General features: G+C 42.4%; 1 protein-coding gene across 2 annotated transcripts in view; it reads right to left on the bottom strand.

Annotated features, from left to right (window-relative positions):
* Nucleotides 1-16,592, bottom strand: part of LOC147111113 (FYVE, RhoGEF and PH domain-containing protein 3-like) — a 316,038-nt gene extending 299,446 nt beyond the window's left edge. The window contains exon 1 of one of the 2 annotated variants that reach the window (XM_086001673.1): nt 16,262-16,592. In XM_086001673.1, the coding sequence (XP_085857799.1) occupies nt 16,262-16,397 (136 nt within the window). In that variant the 5' untranslated portion in view covers nt 16,398-16,592. The remainder of the gene's footprint in view (nt 1-16,261) is intronic. The other variant, XM_086001672.1, reaches the window with a different exon arrangement.
* Between the last annotated feature and the right edge of the window lie 2,409 nt (nt 16,593-19,001).

Genomic DNA, 19,001 nt, shown 5'->3' with positions numbered 1-19,001 from the left:
ATTATTTTATTACACTATCTAGGGGGTAATTAAAAGGAATACATTTATGAACTAGAAGATAACGCAATTTATTGTTGCACAAAAATAAGAAAGTTGTTAGCTTTTGGCCACAACGTCAATTTTTTTAATCAGAAAAGCAACGCTAGATCCCAGAACTATTTTTAATTTTTTTATTTTTCAGTGTCATTTAAGAAAAAACCAGCAGATAAGTTGTCATATAACTCAGTACAGTTGAACAATGTATTTAGGTGTATAAATCTGTGTACAGTTTCATCAAGCATACCCTTGAAAAGAACCTGGACTCCCCTGGGCACCAGCCCCCATATAAATTGATCGTTATCACATCTGTGCAGTGCAATTAAACTACATACAAGGCACAATAACAGCAAATGTAACTGTCTTTCTTTGTCGACAAAAAGACTCATGAAATAGTTTTCCACTGAAATCTACAAATGTTATAAATAGAACATGTTGTGGTCAGTCTTTTTGATACAAGAAACATCCTGAGGCCGACCAGAGCTCACTTTTGAGCAACGCATCACATGGCTGGCCATGTGATTTCTTCTATAAAAAGGACTGTGAGCTGCAAACACACTTTGGCAGATGTTTACATCTAATACAATTTATGTTCAAAGGATGAATTTTGAATAATCTTGAAAGTTAACAGAATCCCTGATCACAGGACTTTATACTTCATGTGGCCAATACCGCTTTGTATAACATTAAACTGTATTTAAAGTACCTTTTTAAAAATTTTAATTAGACTATTGTAAATGTCTAATACTTTGCTTTGAGGCATTGTACATTATGGTGCCTATTAGTAAGAAGATAGAAATCCAAGCTGCAAGACCAAAATGTGAATCTCTCATTGTTAAACATACACAGAATGCATCAGAAATAGCCATGAATTTACCAATGTACAACAGAGAAAGATTGTTTCTTTCTCAAAAAGTTTCCCACTGAATAAAATTCCCGTGTACAGACTTCCTCAGACACGTAGAGTTCAGAAGTTACATGAAATACAGGATGCAAGTGGACATTTGGGGTAGTTCATAATGTTATAGAAATCATTCCATCTTCCACATTGCTTTTTGAGTAAATTTTCGATTAATATAAACAGAGTATTGGAAATATCAATTTCTATACAAAGAATGACAATTATAAATAAGCATTTTGTTTCAACTTACAATTTTTTTTAATACATTGAGTTTTACACTACAGAAAGGAACTTCCTGAAATTATAGATTTGGCAGATTGTTCTATTGTTAAGATCCCTGCAGGATTCAATACCAGTGTTCCAGCAAAATAAACTACACAGTACTGACGGGTCAGTCAACATTTTCTGTTGATGAAAAGGTTTCAGTGTTTACCTGAACAATAGTTTCAGTTGCTTTAAATGCAAAGTCAGTATCAGACAGATTTAAGCTGACAGTTTGCTTCCTCATTTTGTTTTGAAAATACTAACTTGGTTGAAATGCTAACACAACAATATAAAAAGCGCATATTCAGCTCAAAGAGCCCCAGTCCCACCCTTCAACATCATGATATTTAAAATAAAACATTCTGCCTTTTTTCAAACAATTAGAACTACATGCTTGACTTGTCCTGCAGCAGTATTGGTACTGAGTATCTAACCACAGCCTGCAAGTTCTCACTTTTGTATCACAGCTCTAACATTTGAGTTCACCTCAAGTCATCCAGCAAATTTTTATAATTTACAGTTGAACTCCCAAGCACAAAATGGCTACCCCCACAAGCTCATGACCTGTTAAAACAATTAAGACCTAGAGCAAAGCGTAAAGGTCTAATTACACAATTACAAAGTTTGATTTTGCCAGTAGAGACTGCTAGCAATTTGCATAGAAACCAGCTGGAGCAAGACTATGATGCAAAAAAAATCTACTTACCTGAATTTCTAAACATTTTCTATTACATAGAAACATAGAAGATAGGAGCAGGAATAGGCCATTCGGCCCCTCGAGCCTGCTCCGCCATTCAATGCGATCATGGCTGATCATCCAAATTCAGTACCCGGTCCCTGCTTTCTCCCCATACCCCTTGATCCCTTTAGCCTTAAGAAATATATCCAACTCCTTCTTGAATATATTTAATGAATTGGCCTCCATTGCCTTCTGTGGTAGAGAATTCCACAGGTTCACCACTCTCTGGGTGAAGAAATTCCTCCTCATCTCTGTCCTAAATGGCTTACCCCTTATCCTTAGACTGTGACCCCTGGTTCTGGACTCCCCGACCATCAGGAACATCCTTCCTGCATCTAGTCTGTCCAGTCCTGTCAGAATTTTATAAGTTTCAATGAGGTCCCCTCCCATTCTTCTAAACTCCAGCGAGTATAAGCCCAATCGACCCAATCTCTCCTCATAAGTCATTCCTGCCATCCCAGGTATCAGCCTGGTGAATCTTCGCTGAACTCCTTCCATTGCAAGAACATCCTTCCTCAGATAAGGCGACCAAAACTGCACACAATACTCAAGATGTGGTCTCACCAAGGCCCTGTACAGCTGCAGCAAGACATCCTTGTTCCTGTACTCAAACCTTCTCGCTACGAAGGCCAACATACCATTTGCCTTCTTAACCACCTGCTGCACCTGCATGCTTACCTTCAGCGACTGGTGCACAAGGACACCCAGGTCTCATTGCACTTCCCCTTCTCCAAATCTATTGCCATTCAGGTAATAATCTGCCTTCCTGTTTTTGCCACCAAAGTGGATAACCTCACATTTATTCACGTTATATTGCATTTGCCATGCTTCTGCCCAATCACCCAACCTGTCCAAATCATCCTGGAGTTTCTCGGCATCCTCCTCACAGCACACACACCCACCCAGCTTTGTGTCATCTGCAAATTTGGAGATATTACATCTAGTTCCCTTGTCTAGATCATTAATATATATTGTGAATAGCTGGGGTCCAAGGGCCGATCCCTGCGGTACCCCACTAGTCACTGCCTGCCACTCGGAAAAAGACCCGTTTATTCCAACTCTGCTTTCTGTCTGCCAACCAGTTCTCTATCCAAGTCAATACCTTGCCCCCAATCCCATGTGCCTTAACTTTACACACTAATCTCTTATGCGGGACATTATCGAAAGCCTTCTGAAAGTCCAAATACACCATATCCACTGGTTCTCCCTCATCTATTTTACCAGTTACATCCTCAAAAAATTCCAGATTAGTCAAGCATGATTTACCTTTTGTAAATCCATGTTGACTTTGTCTGATCCTGTCACTGTTTTCCAAGTATGGACTCTAGCATTTTCCCCACTACCGATGTCAGGCTTACCCTGTTTTCTCTCCACCACCTTTTTTGAATAGTGGGGTAACATTAGCTACCCTCCAATCCATGGGTACTGTTCCAGATGCCATCGAATGTCGGAAGATGATCAGCAATGCATCTACTATTGAACTGTCCCTCTCCCCAAAAAACAGGTCCTGAATTTAAATATATTTTCAGCTTTTTCAGCCAAATGTAATTCTGGCCAAGGAGCTAAAATTCAGTATGTAAGAGGATGTGATAGTTGCTAGAGGATGGGAGGGACTAGTGGCTGAATTTTTCCCAATGCTGCACATCTTGCATTTACAGTCCACATGCAAAATACTGGAAACTTGCATTTAGTCCAAAAGACACAAAAAAATAAAGAAACTCTTGATTTAAAGTTGTTCGTGATAACCAGGTACCCCAAACTACTTTGAGAACTCAGTTTGTGTTTGCCACTACAAACAAGGAGAAAAAAATCAAAGGAACTCTAGGATCTTCCTTTGATATAGGAAGTACACATCCAGGCAATGAAGCAATCCAGTTCAGCAGAAGAATGTCACAACATTACCATGCTCAATAGATACCAGTATAAATTGATGCTTCTGGTTTGATCTCTTGCTATAAAATGGACATAACTTGAACTCAAAAGAGAAATGCATCATTTTCTATTTTGTAAATGAGACTTTGAACTAATGCACTGCAGACCCTCAGATTCTGATGGTATAACTGTCTACTGCAGAAGTGATTGCAGCTTTATTTGCAATGTATAAGCATAAATGTACATACCCTTCTCCTGGTCAGAGAAATTCTGGCTGGATCGAACGGATTAAATAGCTACCTGTCTATAGAATGGCGACTATATGACACAAAGTTCTAAACGGCATTTTGTTAAATGTTTGCAGAAGAAGCCGCCAAAATGTTAAAGTATAGTATGCGAAGAACGTATGATATAGGAGCAGGATTAGGCCAAAGGGCCCCTCGAGCCTGCTCCACCATTCTGTAAGATCATGGCTGATCATCTACCTCAACTCCACTTTACCACGTATCTCCATATCTCTTGATTCACTCAGTGTCCAAAAATCTATCGATCTCTGTCTTGAATATACTCAACGACTGAGCATCCACAGCCCTCTGGGGTAGAGAATTCCAAAGATTCACAACTCTCAGTGAAGAAATGTCTCCTCATCCCAATTCTAATTGGCTGACCCCTTATTCTGAGACGATGCCCCCTAGTTCTAGAATAAATTCGCATTTAAGTGTATTCATACTGGCTCCATCTCTTCAATTACACTTCAATCATCTGCAATCCATTGCTAAATATACTGGTTTTAGTCAAGCAGACTGAAGTTAATTTTGGGCCTCGAGTCTGGACGTGCCATGTACACATTCTTCTGAAGAGCTACATCTTTATTGGTCTACATATTGAAATATATCAAGAAAATACTGTTAACAATGATCAGCTAATCCCGAAAAATATCTATTGTGGAAACGTGAAGAACAACAACTTGCATTTATATTGCACCTTTAACATAGGAGAATGTCCCAAGTCGCTTCACAGGAGCGTTAGCAAACAAAATTTGACACCGAGCCACATGCGGAGATATTACAACAATTGAGCAAAAGCTTGGTAAAAGAGGTAGGTTTTAAGGAGTGTATTAAAAGGAGGAGAGGGGTGCAGAGGTTTAGGGAGGGAGTCCCAGAGCTTAGGGTTCAGACAGCTAAGGCACAACCGCCAACGGTGGAGCAATGAAAATCGGGGATGCCCTCGAGGTCAGAATTGGATGAGTGCAGAAATCTCAGCAGCATGTAGGGCTGGAGGAGGTTACAGAGGTAGGGAGGGGCGAAGTCAGAGAGATTTGAAAACAAGGATGAGAATTTTCAAATCAAGACATTGCTGGACTGCAAGCCAACATAGGTCAGTGAGCACAGTGGTGAAGGGTGAACGGGACTTGGTGCGAGTTAGGATACGGGCAGCAGAGTTTTGGATGAGCTCAAGTTTAGGGAGGGTGAAAGATGGGAGGCCGGCCACGAGAGCTTTGGAATAATCAAGTCTAGAGGTAACAAAGGCATGGATGAGGGTGTCAGAAGCAGATGAGAAGAGCTGTATTCCTTAATCTGCCATGCTAATGGTAGAAGCATTCATACTGCATCCTACCAGTAGAGCACATATAAAAATATTTAAAATAATTCCAAGTAAAAGTACATTTTACATATGGGAATACTGAATAGACCAGCTGCATATTCCCCAGCTCCCCAAGTTTCATAGGCATTTTGCAGATGCAACAGGTTTACAATCAGATAAAAGAGGGCTTTAAACTAATGAATGGGGGGTGGGAGGATTCAGAAAAGGGTAAATTCAAAAGCAGTAAGAGAAATGTCAAGGCTGTAGAGCAGAGTAGTGATCTGGGTAAAGATAATCAGAGTGAACCAGTATGATTTGGACAGGTTGGGTGATTGGGCAGAAGCATGGCAGATGCTGTATAATGTGGATAAATGCGAGGTTATCCACTTTGGTGGCAAAAACAGGAAGGCAGATTATTATCTGAACGGCAATAGATTGGGAGAGGGGGGAAGTGCAACGAGCCGTGGGTGTCCTTGTGCACCAGTCGCTGAAGGTAAGCATGCAGGTGCAACAGGCAGTTAAGGCGGCAAATTGTATGTTGGCCTTCATAGCGAGAGGGTTGGAGTACAGGAACAAGGATGTCTTGCTGCAGTTGTGCAGGGCCTTGGTGAGACCACATCTTGAGTATTGTGTGCAGTTTTGGTCGCCTTATCTGAGGAAGGATGTTCTTGCCATGGAGGGAGTGCAGCAAAGATTCACCAGACTGATACCTGGGATGGCAGGAATGACGTATGAGGAGAGATTGGGCCAATTGGGCTTATACTCGCTGGAGTTTGAAGAATGAGAGGGGATCTCATTGAAACTTATAAAATTCTAACAGGACTGGACAGACTGGATGCAAGAAGGATGTTCCCGATGGCCGGGGCGAACAAAACCAGGGGTCACAGTCTAAGGATAAGGGGTAAGCCATTTAGGACAGAGATGAGAAGGAATTTCTTCACCCAGAGAGTGGTGAACCTGTGGAATTCTCTACCACAGAAGGCAGTGGAGGCCAATTCATTAAATATATTCAAGAAGGAGTTGTATATATTTCTTAAGGCTAAAGGGATCAAGGGATATGGGAAGAAAGCAGGGACAGGGTACTGAAATTGGATGATCAGCCATGATCTCATTGAATGGCGGAGCAGGCTCGAGGGACCGAATGGCCTACTCCTGCTCCTATCTTCTAGGTTTCTATGTTTCTATGAGTGGGTCAGGAAGGGACAGAAAGATTAACAAAGGTAATAGGGCATTAGTGACTAAAGTGACATCAGGGAAAAATAGAAAAAAAAGTTAAAGCTAAAAGGTACTGTATCTGAATGCACGAAGCATTCGCAACAAAATAGATTAATTAATAGCACAGATAGAAATAAATGGGTTTGATTTAATAGCCATTACAGTGACGTGGTTGCAGAGTGACCAAGGTTGGGAACTAAATATTCCAGGATATTTGACTTTTAGAAGAGACAGGCAGAATGGAAAAGGAGGAGGGGTAGCCCCGATAATAAAGGAGGGAATAAAGACAGTAGAGAGAAAGGATCTTGGCTTGGAAAAACAAAATGTAGAATCAGTTTGGGTGGAGCTAAGAAACGAGGGGCAGAAAACACTAGTGGGAGTAGTTTATAGTGTTGTGCAGTGTATAAATCAGGAAATTAGAGATGCATGTAACAAGGGGAATACAGTAATCATGGGGGACTTTAAACTTTCATATAGACTGGGCAAACCAAATTTGCAGAAATAGTACCAAGAAGAGTTCATGGAATGCATTCAAGATAGTTTTCTATATCTGTATGTCAAGGAACTTACAAGGGAATTGGTTATTTTAGATCTAGTACTGTGCAATGAGATAGGGTTAATTAATAACCTTGTAGTAAAGGAGCCTCTAGGGAGCAGTGATCATAATATGATAGAATGTTATGTTCAGTTTGAGAGTGATTTAGTTAAGTCCGAAACTAAGGTCCTAAACCTGAACAAAGCAAACTTCGTACATGAGAGGCGAGTTGGCTAAGGTAGGTTGGGGAAACTAGATTAAAAGATATGACAGTAGAAAAGCAATGGTAAATATTTAACAAAATAATTCATAATTCGCAACGAATATACATTCCCTTAAGGAATAAAAATACCACGGGAAAAATGGTCAAACCGTGACTAACAAGAGAAATTAAAGGAAGAGGCTTATAATGTTGCCAAAATGAGTAGTAAGCCTGAGGATTGGGAGGATATTAGAATTCAGCAAAGGAGGACCAAGAAATTGATAAAGGGAAAATAGAATGAGATTAAACTAGCAAAAGACATAAAAACAGGCTGTAAAAGCCTCTATAGGTATGTAAAAAGGAAAAGATTAGCAAAAGTAAACATGGGTCCCTTACAGGCTGATACAGGAGAAATTATAATGGGGAATAAGGAAATAGCAGAGAAATTAAACAAATACTGTGTGTCTGTCTTCACGGAAGAAGATGCAAAAAACCTCCCGGAAATAGTGGAGAACCAAGGGTCTCGCGAGAATGAGGAACTGAAAGAAATTAGTATTAGTAAAAAATAGAACTGGAGAAATTAATGGGACTGAAAGCCGATAAATCCCGAGGATCTGATGGCCTACATCCTAGAGTTTTAAAAGAGGTGGCTATAGAGATAGTGGATGCATTGGTTGTCATCTTCCAAAATTCCAGATTCTAGAACGGTTCCCGTGGATTGGAAGGTGGCAAATGTAACCCCACTATTTAAGAAAGGAGAGAGAAAACGGGGAACTACAGACCAGTTACCCTGACAACAGAAGTAGGGAAAATGCTAGAATCTATTATTAAGGACGTGGTAACAGGGCACTTAGAAAATAATCATAGCATTGGTCAGAGTCAACACAGTTTTATGAAAGGGAAATCATGTTTGACAAATCTGTTAAGAGTTTTTTGAGGTTGTAACTAGCAGAATAGATGTGGGGGAACCAGTGGATGTAGTGTATTTGGATTTTCAGAAGGCATTTGATAAGGTGCCACACAGGTTACTAAATAAAATTAGAGCTCATGGGATTGGGGGTAATATACTAGCATGGTTTGAGGAATGGTTAACGGACAGAAAACAGAGAGTAGGAATAAACGGGTCATTTTCGAGTTGGCAGGCTGTAACTAGTGGGGTACCACAAGGATCAGTGCTTGGGCCTCAGCTATTTACAATCTATATTAATGATTTGGATGAGGGGGACCAAATGCAATATATCCAAGTTTGCTGATGATACTAAGCTGGGTGGGAATGGAAGTTGTGAGGAGGATGCAAAGAGGCTTCAGGGAATATTGACAGGCTAAGTTAATGGGCAAGAACATGGCAAATTGAATATAATGTGGAGAAATGTGAAGTTATCCACTTTGGTAGGAAATATAGAAACGCAGAGTATTTTTTTAAATGGTGAGAGATTGGGAAATGTTGGTGTTCAGAGGGACCTGGGTGTCCTTGTACACGAATCACTGAAAGTTAACATGCAGGTACAGCAAGCAATTAGGAAAGCAAATGGTATGTTGGCCTTTATTACAAGAGGATTTGAGTATAAGAATAAAGACGTCTTATGCAAATATATAGGGCCCTGGTGAGACCACACCTGGAGTATTGTGTACAGTTTTGGTCTCCTTACCTAAGGAAGGATATACTTGCCATAGACAGAGTGCAACAAAGGTTCACCAGACTGATTCCTGGGATCGGGGGATTTTCCTTTAAGGAGAGATTGAGTAGACTAGGCCTATATTCTCTGTAGTTTAGAAGAATGAGAAGTGATCTCATTGAAACATACAAAATTCTTACAGGACTTGACAGGGTAGATGCAGGGAGGATGTTTTCCCTGGCTGGGGAGTTTAGAACCAGGGGTCACAGTTTCAGGATAAGGGGTCGGCCATTTAGGAGTGAGATGAGGAGAAATGTCTTCACTCAGAGGGTGGTGAATCTTTGGAATTCTCTACCCCAGAGGTCTGTGGAGGCTGAGTCGTTGAGTGTATTCAAGACAGAGATCAATAGAATTTTGGATATTAAGCGAATCAAGCGATTTGGGGATAGTGCAGGAAAGTGGAGTGGAGGTCGAAGATCAGCCATGATCCTATTGAATGGCAGAGCAGGCTCGAGGGGCCGAATGGCCTACTCCTGCTCCTATTTCTTATGTTCTTAAGTGAGACCACTAGCTAACTTTAGGATTTACGAAAATTCAATGGTTGAGGTCAAGAAAATTATTTTTTAAAACTTCTAAAAGGCTCTCTGAAGAGATGAAGCTACAAGGTACCTAAAAAGATGCTTAAAGAAAAAACATAATCCTTTAAATAAAAGTAAACATTACTCTCAACAGGAATGAAAGGACCTAAAAATTATATTTCAACAAATATGCAGCTCCTTTAACTACTCCAGACTGGTAAATTGCAAACTCATGCCCAGCAAGCCCAAGTTAAATGCAAGTCATGAGATTTAGTAGCTGCCAAACACCAATGAACAGAGCACTTCACAGGAACATCCTGCATCTACCCTGTCAAGTCCTGTAAGAATTTTGTATGTTTCAATGAGATCACCTCTCATTCTTCTAAACTCCAGAGAATATAGGCCTAGTCTACTCAATCTCTCCTTAAAGGAAAATTTTGGGGTGGGGAGGGGGGGAAGGAAATGGTGACAGGCCAACTTCAAAGCACAACAATAATAAAGGCATTCATATAGTGCCTTTAACAAAGAAAAACATTCCGAGGTGCTTCACAGAGGCATAATCAGACAAAAATAGATACCAAAACAAAAAAAGGAGATATTAGGAAGGGTCACAAAAAGCCCAGTTCATAAGATGGGTTTAAAGGATGGCCTTAAATGGAGACAGGTGGAGAGATGGAGGGGTTCAGAGAGAGAATTCCAGAATTCCAAACCACAAGCCTAGATGGCTGAATACACAGCTGCCAATAGTGGGGCAAAGGGAGGAGGAATGCATAAAAGGCCAGAATCAGAGGAACGGCAGCAGAGCTTTAGGTGAGTCCAAATTTAGAGAGGGTGGACGATGGCCAGAAGAGCATGGTGGGCAAAGTGGAAGGGTAGGAAGAAGCAGAGGCAGCAGAATGGATGGTCACAACCTTAGTGACAAAGAAGTCCATGAGATCCTTGTACTACATGTTTGAGGTGAAGATGGAGTAGACAGGAGATAGTGATTTAAGGAGACAGTTGGCAGTGGAGAAAAAAAGCCGAGGGTTATCTTTGCTCTCGAGAATGATCCTGGAGTAGTGAGCAGTTTTGGAAAAAAAAACTGAAGACTTCATGTGATCCAACTAGATCTGGTAATGGATGGCTGGATCAGTTGTGCACCAGATAGGCTCATGCCTACACCTCTTCTGGGGAAATAAAACCACTTACTCACAAGCTTATGGTCCATCTTTCAATAACGCCAACAAATGTTCCTGCCTCTTCTCTGTCAGGGGTCTCAGGCTCACGTTTTGCTCAGTTCCCAGGACTTTGGTCTTTGAGCTGCGTGTTGGGTCACAACAACTTCCATTTTTTCTGCTCCTGTCTAACCAAGAGCTCAGTACCCTGCACTCCTATTTTCTTTCTCCCGCTTAATAGCATGCATGTGCAAGTGAAACATTTTCCTAGCTTCCGCGTATACGTGAATGCAATCCCCCACCCTCGCCCTCCGAGAAACACAGAATGGTACAGCACAGAAGGAGGCCATTCAGCCCATTGTGCCTGTGCCACAAGAGCCTGTGACCTCTGCTGCAAGTGCTCACCTTTCAACCTCTGGCCTCTCTCTGCTCCAGAGCTCCCTCCCAGGTCAGTATCAGAAGACTTTTCTCCAAAACTTTTGCAGTTCAGTCAAAGTGTTATCTTAAAACCAAAAATTCTTCAGAATGACACCGTCTCCTCATTGCACAGTCAATGCAGGATATAGACTGAAAGGAAAAACAGACAAGGTGCAAGAAGCATTGAGATGAACAGGAGAAAGCTAAAGATCATGGGGAGTGACTGGTACACAAGCCATCAAGAGGGATTGAGAGAAGTCAAAGAAAAGGACAAAAAAACTAGAGGGGACCAGATTTATTTATTTTCTTCAGGTTAGTAAGCAAGCCATGATTTAACTGAATTTCCCAATGTTATTGGTTATTGTAATTCCTACTTGATGACCCAATTGAATAATTTTTAAAAAAATTTTGTCTGCTATTTTTGCTCCTTACTAACTGAAATTTATAATGCCCAAAATAAGATTTCAAATAATTAGTTTCAACACATTACATATTTTCCAATAGTATGATTACATTTGCCCATCGGATTATCTTTTGCTTAATGAAAGTTTTTACTTCAAGGTCTCAGCCTGTCTCAAGTCCCTGGGCTTCAACCAGATTTTTAAAAAAAAATTTCAGAACAGCTGTCCAGAGCTATCAACCACATCTGTGCATTCTAAGCATGTGCAGTTTGCAGAATTGCCTGGCATGCAATCTGTCCATCAACTGGATATGAAAGGTAGAGGTTCATATTCCCTCATCCTACAAGGACTGTTTCTTTCCCCCCATACAAGACTTTGAAAGAAATTAAATTGACTTCTCCTAGCCGCTATTTCAAATTAACAAAAGACAGGTAAACAGCAGCGTCCCTGAAAAGGAGCACGTCGGAACAGAAGCACCCATGTTCATGGTTTCTTTGTTTAACATTAGAAAAGAAAATGAGTTTTCACATGTACGCTGATGGTACCCAGCTCTACCCCTCTCAAACTCTCCACCATCTCTATACTATCAAACTGCTTGTCCGACATCCAGCACTGGATGAGTAGAAATTTCCTCCAATTAAATATTGGAAAGACCAAAGCCATTGTCTTCGGTTCACGCCACAAACTCCATTCCCTTTCATAAGAAACATAAGAAATAGGAGCAGGAGTAGGCCATTTGTCCTTCGAGCCTGCTCCACCATTCAATAAGATCATGGCTGATCTTCTACCTCATCTCCACTTTCCTGCACTATCTCCATACCCCTTGATTCCGTAAATATTCAAAAATCTATCGAGCTCTGTCTTGAATATACTCAACGACTGAGCCTCCACAGCCCTCTGGGGTAGAGAATTCCAAAGATTCACCACCCTCCGTGTGAAGAAATTTCTCCTCATCTCAGTCCAAAATGGCCGACCCCTTATTCTGAGACTGTGACCCCTGGTTCTAGACTCCCCAGCCAGGAGAAACATCCTCCCTGCATCTACCCTGTCAAGTCCTGTAAGAATTTTGTATGTTTCAATGAGATCCCCTCTTATTCTTCTAAACTCTCGAGAATATAGGCCTAGTCTACTCAATCTCTCCTCATAGGACAATCCCCCGATCCCAGGAACCAGTCTGGTGAACCTTCGTTGCACTCCCTCTATAGCAAATATATCCTTCCTTAGGTAAGGAGACCAAAGCTGTACACAATACTCCAGGTGTGGTCTCACCAGGGCCCTATATAATTGCAGTAAGACATCTTTACTCTTATACTCAAATCCTCTTGTAATAAAGGCCAACATACCATTTGCTTTCCTAATTGCTTGTTGTACCTGCATGTTAACTTTCAGTGATTCTTGTACAAGGACACCCAGGTCCCTCTGAACACCAACATTTCCCAATCTCTCACCATTTAAAAAAACGCTGCTTTTCTATTTTTCCTACCAAAGTGGATAACTTCACATTTCTCCACATTATATTCCATTCGCCATGTTCTTACCCACTCACTTAGCCTGTCTATATCCCCTTGAAGCCTCCTTGCATCTTCCTCACAACTTACATTCCCACCCAGCTTTGTATCATCAGCAAATTTGGATAGATTACATTTGGCCCCCTCATCCAAATCATTGATGTAGATTCTGAATAGCTGAAGCCCAAGCACTGATCCTTGTGGTACCCCACTAGTTACAGCCTGCCAACCCAAAAATTACCCGTTTATTTCTACTCTCTGTTTTCTGTCCGTTAACCAATCCTCAATACATGCTAATATATTACCCCCAATCCCATGAGCCCTAATTTCCACTGATTCAATCTCTCTACCCGGCAACTGTCGAAGGCTGACCAAGTCTGTTCGCAATCTTGGTGTCATATTTGATCACGAATTGAGCTTCCTACCTCATATCCATTCCATCACTAAGACTGCCCATTTCCACCTTCATAATATTGCCCGTCTCTGCCCTTACCTCAACCTATCTGCAGCTGAAACCCTCATTCATGCTTTTATCACCTCTAGACTTGACTATTCCAACACACTCCTGGCCGGCCTCCCAAGTTCTACCATCCATAAACTTGAGATCATCCAAAACTCTGCCGCCTGTGTGCTAACTCGTACCAGGTCCCACTCACCCATCTCCGCTGTGCTTGCTGACCTACATTGGCGTTAAGCAACATTTCAATTAAAAACATTTCATCCTTGTTTTCAAATCCCTCCATGGCCTCGCCCCTCCTTAGCTCGAATCTCCTCCAGCCCAAATATCCCCCAAGATCTCTGTGCTCCGCCTATTCTGGTCTTTTGAACTTCCCCGATTTTAAATGCTCTACCGTTGGTGGTCATGCCTTCAGCTGTCTCAGTCCAAGCTCTGGAATTCTCTCCTTAAATCTCTCTGCCTCTCCACTTCTCTTTCCTCCTTTGAGATGCTCCTTAAAAACTACCTCTTTGACCAAGCTTTTGGTCATCTGCCCCAACATCTCCTTATATGGCTCGGTGTCAAATTTTGTTTTTGTTTTGATAACACTCCTGTGAAGTGCTTGGGGACGTTTTATTACATTGAAGGCGCTATATAAAAGTTGTTGTTGTTGTTGATTGTTTAGGGAGAATGCAATGCCGCTAAAAATTTGGTTTAAAATTCCTCACAAACCATTTAAACAAGAAATTTGATTATTTTATTAAGTAATTTTTGCTTGTTTACAGAATTTCTGCTCAATAATGTATACTCACTTATAATACACTCAGTTTTCTACTTCTGTGCTCCTGACACATCAGGTAATTGGGCACACCCAGTTCATGATTTTCCAACCATTTGTTCGAAGCAGTTTATTTAAGGCAGTGACAAAAACAAAAATTGGCTGATGATAGGGAAAGCGATAGGGAAAGCGATGGGAGGGGGGCACAAAGGAGCTGCAGACTGAAGAGTGAAGGGCTGGAGCATGGTTGGGCCAGATGGTTCAAAGTATCCAACAGAAGTTTGTGTCCAATTCACCTGGTTCTCCCTCCTTCACAGGGCAGTTAGGTTTGCTCCACCCAATATTGCCAGGCACTGCTCACTGCCTCCCTAGACTTTCACACTCCTAGATCCCAGGACCACCTCAGTGCTCATAAATCCTAGACTGTATTCCCAGTGCTCTCTTATCGCAGGCCACCCTATTACTCCCAAACCCAGACTCCTCCCTCCCCAATGCCTCCAGGTGCAAGGACCATTCTCCCAGTGATCCCAGATCGTGCTTTAGTGTTCTTACAATCTCTTTCTCCAGTGCCATGTGACCACCGATCTTGCACCCCACTCCACCCACCCCACCCTAGCCATGATGAGGTGATTCCTGGCCTCACGGGCAGCAATGCAGTCATGTACTAGTGGCATTGGGACCGCCGGCTCCTCAAGGTCTTCATGATCCTCGTCCTCAAACTCATGTTCCTCCTCCGAAGAGGCTGTGCGCTCTGCGCCTTGTTCCTCATGCAGCACTAATCCTCGCTGCTGCGCACTGTTGTGCAGGGTGCAGCAGACCACTACGATTCTGGTGACCCTGGCTGGTGTGTACTGAAGGGCTCCTCCAGATCTGTCCAGGCATCTGAAGCGCATTTTAAGCAACCTTATTGTCTGCTCTATGACACTTCTGGTGAAGATGATTTGATTGTAATATTCCTCAGCCTCGTTTGTTGGCCTCCTCAAAGGTGGGCTGATGCCAATGTGCCAACATCTGTGTTGTGACTAGTAATCCAGAGAACACAAGTTCAAATCCCACCATGGCAGATTGAGAATCTGAATTCATTTTTTTCCCCCAGACTTCTTAAAAAACTGATCAGATTGCCGTACAAACCCAACTGGTTCACTAATGTACTCTGGGGAAGGCAAGTTGCCAAACTTACCCAGCCAACCCTATATGTGACCCCAGTCCCACACCTCTGAAGTGGCCTCGCAAGTTACTCAGTTGTATCAAACTTTCTGAGAACACGAAGGAATGTTAATAAATGCTGGCCTTACAAGCATCACTCACATCCAGAGAATGAATTAAAAACAAACATCCCAATGCGGCCAGGTCCCAAGTCCTCTTCCCAATGCTAAGACGTCAGTTTCAGTGATAATGCAATTTAGCACAACACCATTGTTCTCAGAAAACCTTTGATTGTGGTGAGCAACACCACAAGAGATAAACATTAGAGAGAGAACGATGTCTATATCTATCACACAGATTAGACTCGGCAAAGAAGGGTTTCGCCCCAGGGAACAAAATGTAATTCTGGAATTACTTATGCACAAAGCACAAAAACCATTTTCATAACTAACATCATGACAAGTACTAATTATATAATTGATATTTCAGATTTGTGAATATGCAGCTTTAACTAATAAAACTGATTTTTAAAATTGCCGAAAACCTAGTCCTACAACAGACTCACCGACAGATCATGCATTGGTTATCTGAAGAATTAAAACAGTACCAGACAGTGGCTTCCCCTGCTACTACCAGCAATAAATCGACCTCTTTCCTCCAACACGTACTTCAAAAGTTGTGTCAAAAAGCAATAAATCAGTCACGGTTCAAGTGTGGAAAAACTAAACTTGTGCAAAAGTTTCTAACTTTTCGACCTATTCGCGGGTTTCCCCTCAAACACAAGTGGCGACAGTTCCCAGCGAAGACTCACAAGGCGGAGAAGCCGAGTACCTGCCCCAGATGTGCTGCCAGCTGCGCCGCTTTGTAACTCCAGCTTACCGGCTCTGGCTGGCGGGGCTGTGCTGCGCTCTCGCATGATGCCGCTCGGACTCCGGCTCCGGGGCTCAGTGCCGGAGGTGACTCTGGAATTCAACTCTTTCAAAAGCGCCGCTTTCCCCGCTCTGCCCAGCTGCATCCCTTCCTAGCCCCACTTTCCGCACTCCAGTCTGTAACGCCCGTTATTCCCGTCCCTGCCTCCAATCCCTGTCACCCTCTCCGCTCGTCCTTCTCCTCTCCGGCTTGTTTGGAGAAGCTGCTGGGCTCGTGCGTGTGGCCTTGCACGCGCTCTGGGCTCGTGAGCGCGCGACTTCCTAGTGGGGCAGAAGCAGACCCCAGCGCGCAGCATGCTGGGTTTTTCCAAGAGGCTGCAAAAGGGTCCAGCTGTCTTTTTCCAAAAGTCCCAACTACTTAATTCTTCTAAAGCACTGAATATTATTATTTATAAATTACAATTTACTCTCTCCTCCCCCCTCACCCCACCCAAGTTTTCTTTTCCCAGGGCTGGAGATAAACCCGACTGTTCGCAACCTTGGTATCATATTTGGCCTGGAAATCAGCTTCCGACCGCATATCTGCACCATCCCTAAGACCGCCTATTTCCACCTTCGTAACATTGCCTGACTCATCTGCTGCTGAAACCCTCATCCGTGCCTTTGTTACCTCTAGACTTGACTATTCCAACGCACTCCTGGCCGGCCTCCCACGTTCTACCCGCCGTAAACTTAAGGTCATCCAAAACTCTGCTGCCCGTGTCCTAACTCGCACCAAGTCCTGTTCGCTCACCACCCCTATGCTCAGTGACTTACATTGACTTCTGGTTAAGCAACACCTTAATTTTATCCTTGTTTTCAAAACCCTCCATGGTATCACCCCTCCCTCTCTCTGTAATCTCCTCCAGCCCCACAACCCTCCGCGCTATCTGCGCTCCTCCAATCCTGGCCTCTTGAGTATCCCCAATTTAAATCACTCCAACATTGGTGGCCATTCCTTCAGCTGCCAAGGCCCTAAGCTCTGCAATTCCCTCCCTAAATAGATGTAAACGGATATGATATAATTGGGATTACGGAGACATGGCTCCAGGGTGACCAAGGCTGGGAATTCAACTTCCAGGGGTGTTCAATATTCAGGAAGGACAGGCAAAAAGAAAAAGGAAAAGGAGGTGGGGTAGCATTGCTGGTTAAAGAGGAGATTAACACAATAGTAAGGAAGGATATTAGCTCTGATGATGTGGAATCTTTATGGGTAGAGCTGAGAAATACAAAGGGGCAGAAAACGTAAGTGGGAGTTGTATACAGACCCCCCAAACAGTAATGCTGAGGTTGGGGATGGCATTAAATGGGAAATTAGAGACATAGAAAAAAAACATAGAAGATAGGAGCAGGAGTAGGCCATTCAGCCCCTCGAGCCTGCTCCGCCATTCAATGAGATCATGGCTGATCATCCAAACTCAGTACCCTGTCCCTGCCTTCTCCCCATATCCCTTGATAGAGACGCATGCAATAAGGGCACAGCAGTTATCATGGGTGACTTTAATCTACATATAGATTGGGCTAACCAAATTAGTAACAATACTGTGGAGGAGGAATTCCTGGAGTGTATACGGGATGGTTTCCTGGACCAATATGTCGAGGAACCAACTAGAGATCAGGCCATCTTAGGCTGGGTATTATGTAATGAGAAAGGATTGATTAACAATCTTGTTGTGTGAGGCCCCTTGGGGAGGAGCAATCATAATATGATAGAATTCTTCATTAAGATGGAGAGTGAAGTAGTTGACTCAGAGACTAGGGTCCTGAATTTAAATAAAGGAAACTATGATGGTATGAGGCGTGAGTTGGCTAGGATGGATTGGGGAACGTTACTTAAAGGGTTGACGGTGGATAGACAATGGCAAACATTTAAAGATCGCATGGATGAACTACAGAATTTGTTCATCCCTGTCTGGCATAACAATAAAACAAAAAAGGTGGCGCAACCATGGCTAACAATGGAAATTAGGGATAGCATAAGATCCAAGGAGAGGACATATAAATTGGCCAGAAAAAGCAGCAAACCTGAGGATTGGGAGCAGTTTAGGATTCAGCAAAGGAGGACAAAAGGATTAATTAAGAGGGGGAAAATAGAGTATGAGAGTAAGTTTGCAGGGAACATAAAAACTGACTGTAAAAGCTTCTATAGATATGTGAAGAGAAAAAGATTGGTGAAGTCAAGCGTAGGTCCCTTGCAGTCAGAATCAGGGGAATTTATAATGGGGAACAAAGAAATGGCTGAACAATTAAATACATACTTTGGTTCTGTCTTCACAAAAGAGGACACAAATAACCTCCTAGAGATGTCGGGGAACATAGGGTCTAATGAGAGGGAGGAACTGAATGAAATCAGTATTTGTAGGGAAATGGTGTTAGGGAAATTGACGGGACTGAAGACCGATAAATCCCCAAGGCCTGATAATCTACATCCTAGGGTACTTAAGGAAGTGGCCCTAGAAATAGTAGATGCATTGCTGGTCATCTTCCAAAATTCTATAGACTCTGACACAGTTCCCATGGATTGGAGGGTAGCGAATGTAACCCCACTATTTAAAAAAGATGGTAGAGAGAAAACGGGGAATTATAGCCTGACATCGGTAGTGGGGAAAATGCTAGAGTCCATTATAAAAGATGTAATAGCAGAGCACTTGGAAAACAGTGACAGGATTGGACAAAGTCAACATGGATTTACAAAAGGTAAATCGTGCTTG

Source organism: Somniosus microcephalus, chromosome 11 (genome assembly GCF_052327205.1).
Source record: "Somniosus microcephalus isolate GS21.2 chromosome 11, FLI_Smic_1.0, whole genome shotgun sequence".
NCBI lineage: Eukaryota > Metazoa > Chordata > Chondrichthyes > Squaliformes > Somniosidae > Somniosus > Somniosus microcephalus.
This window is presented reverse-complemented; position numbering and strand designations above follow the sequence as displayed.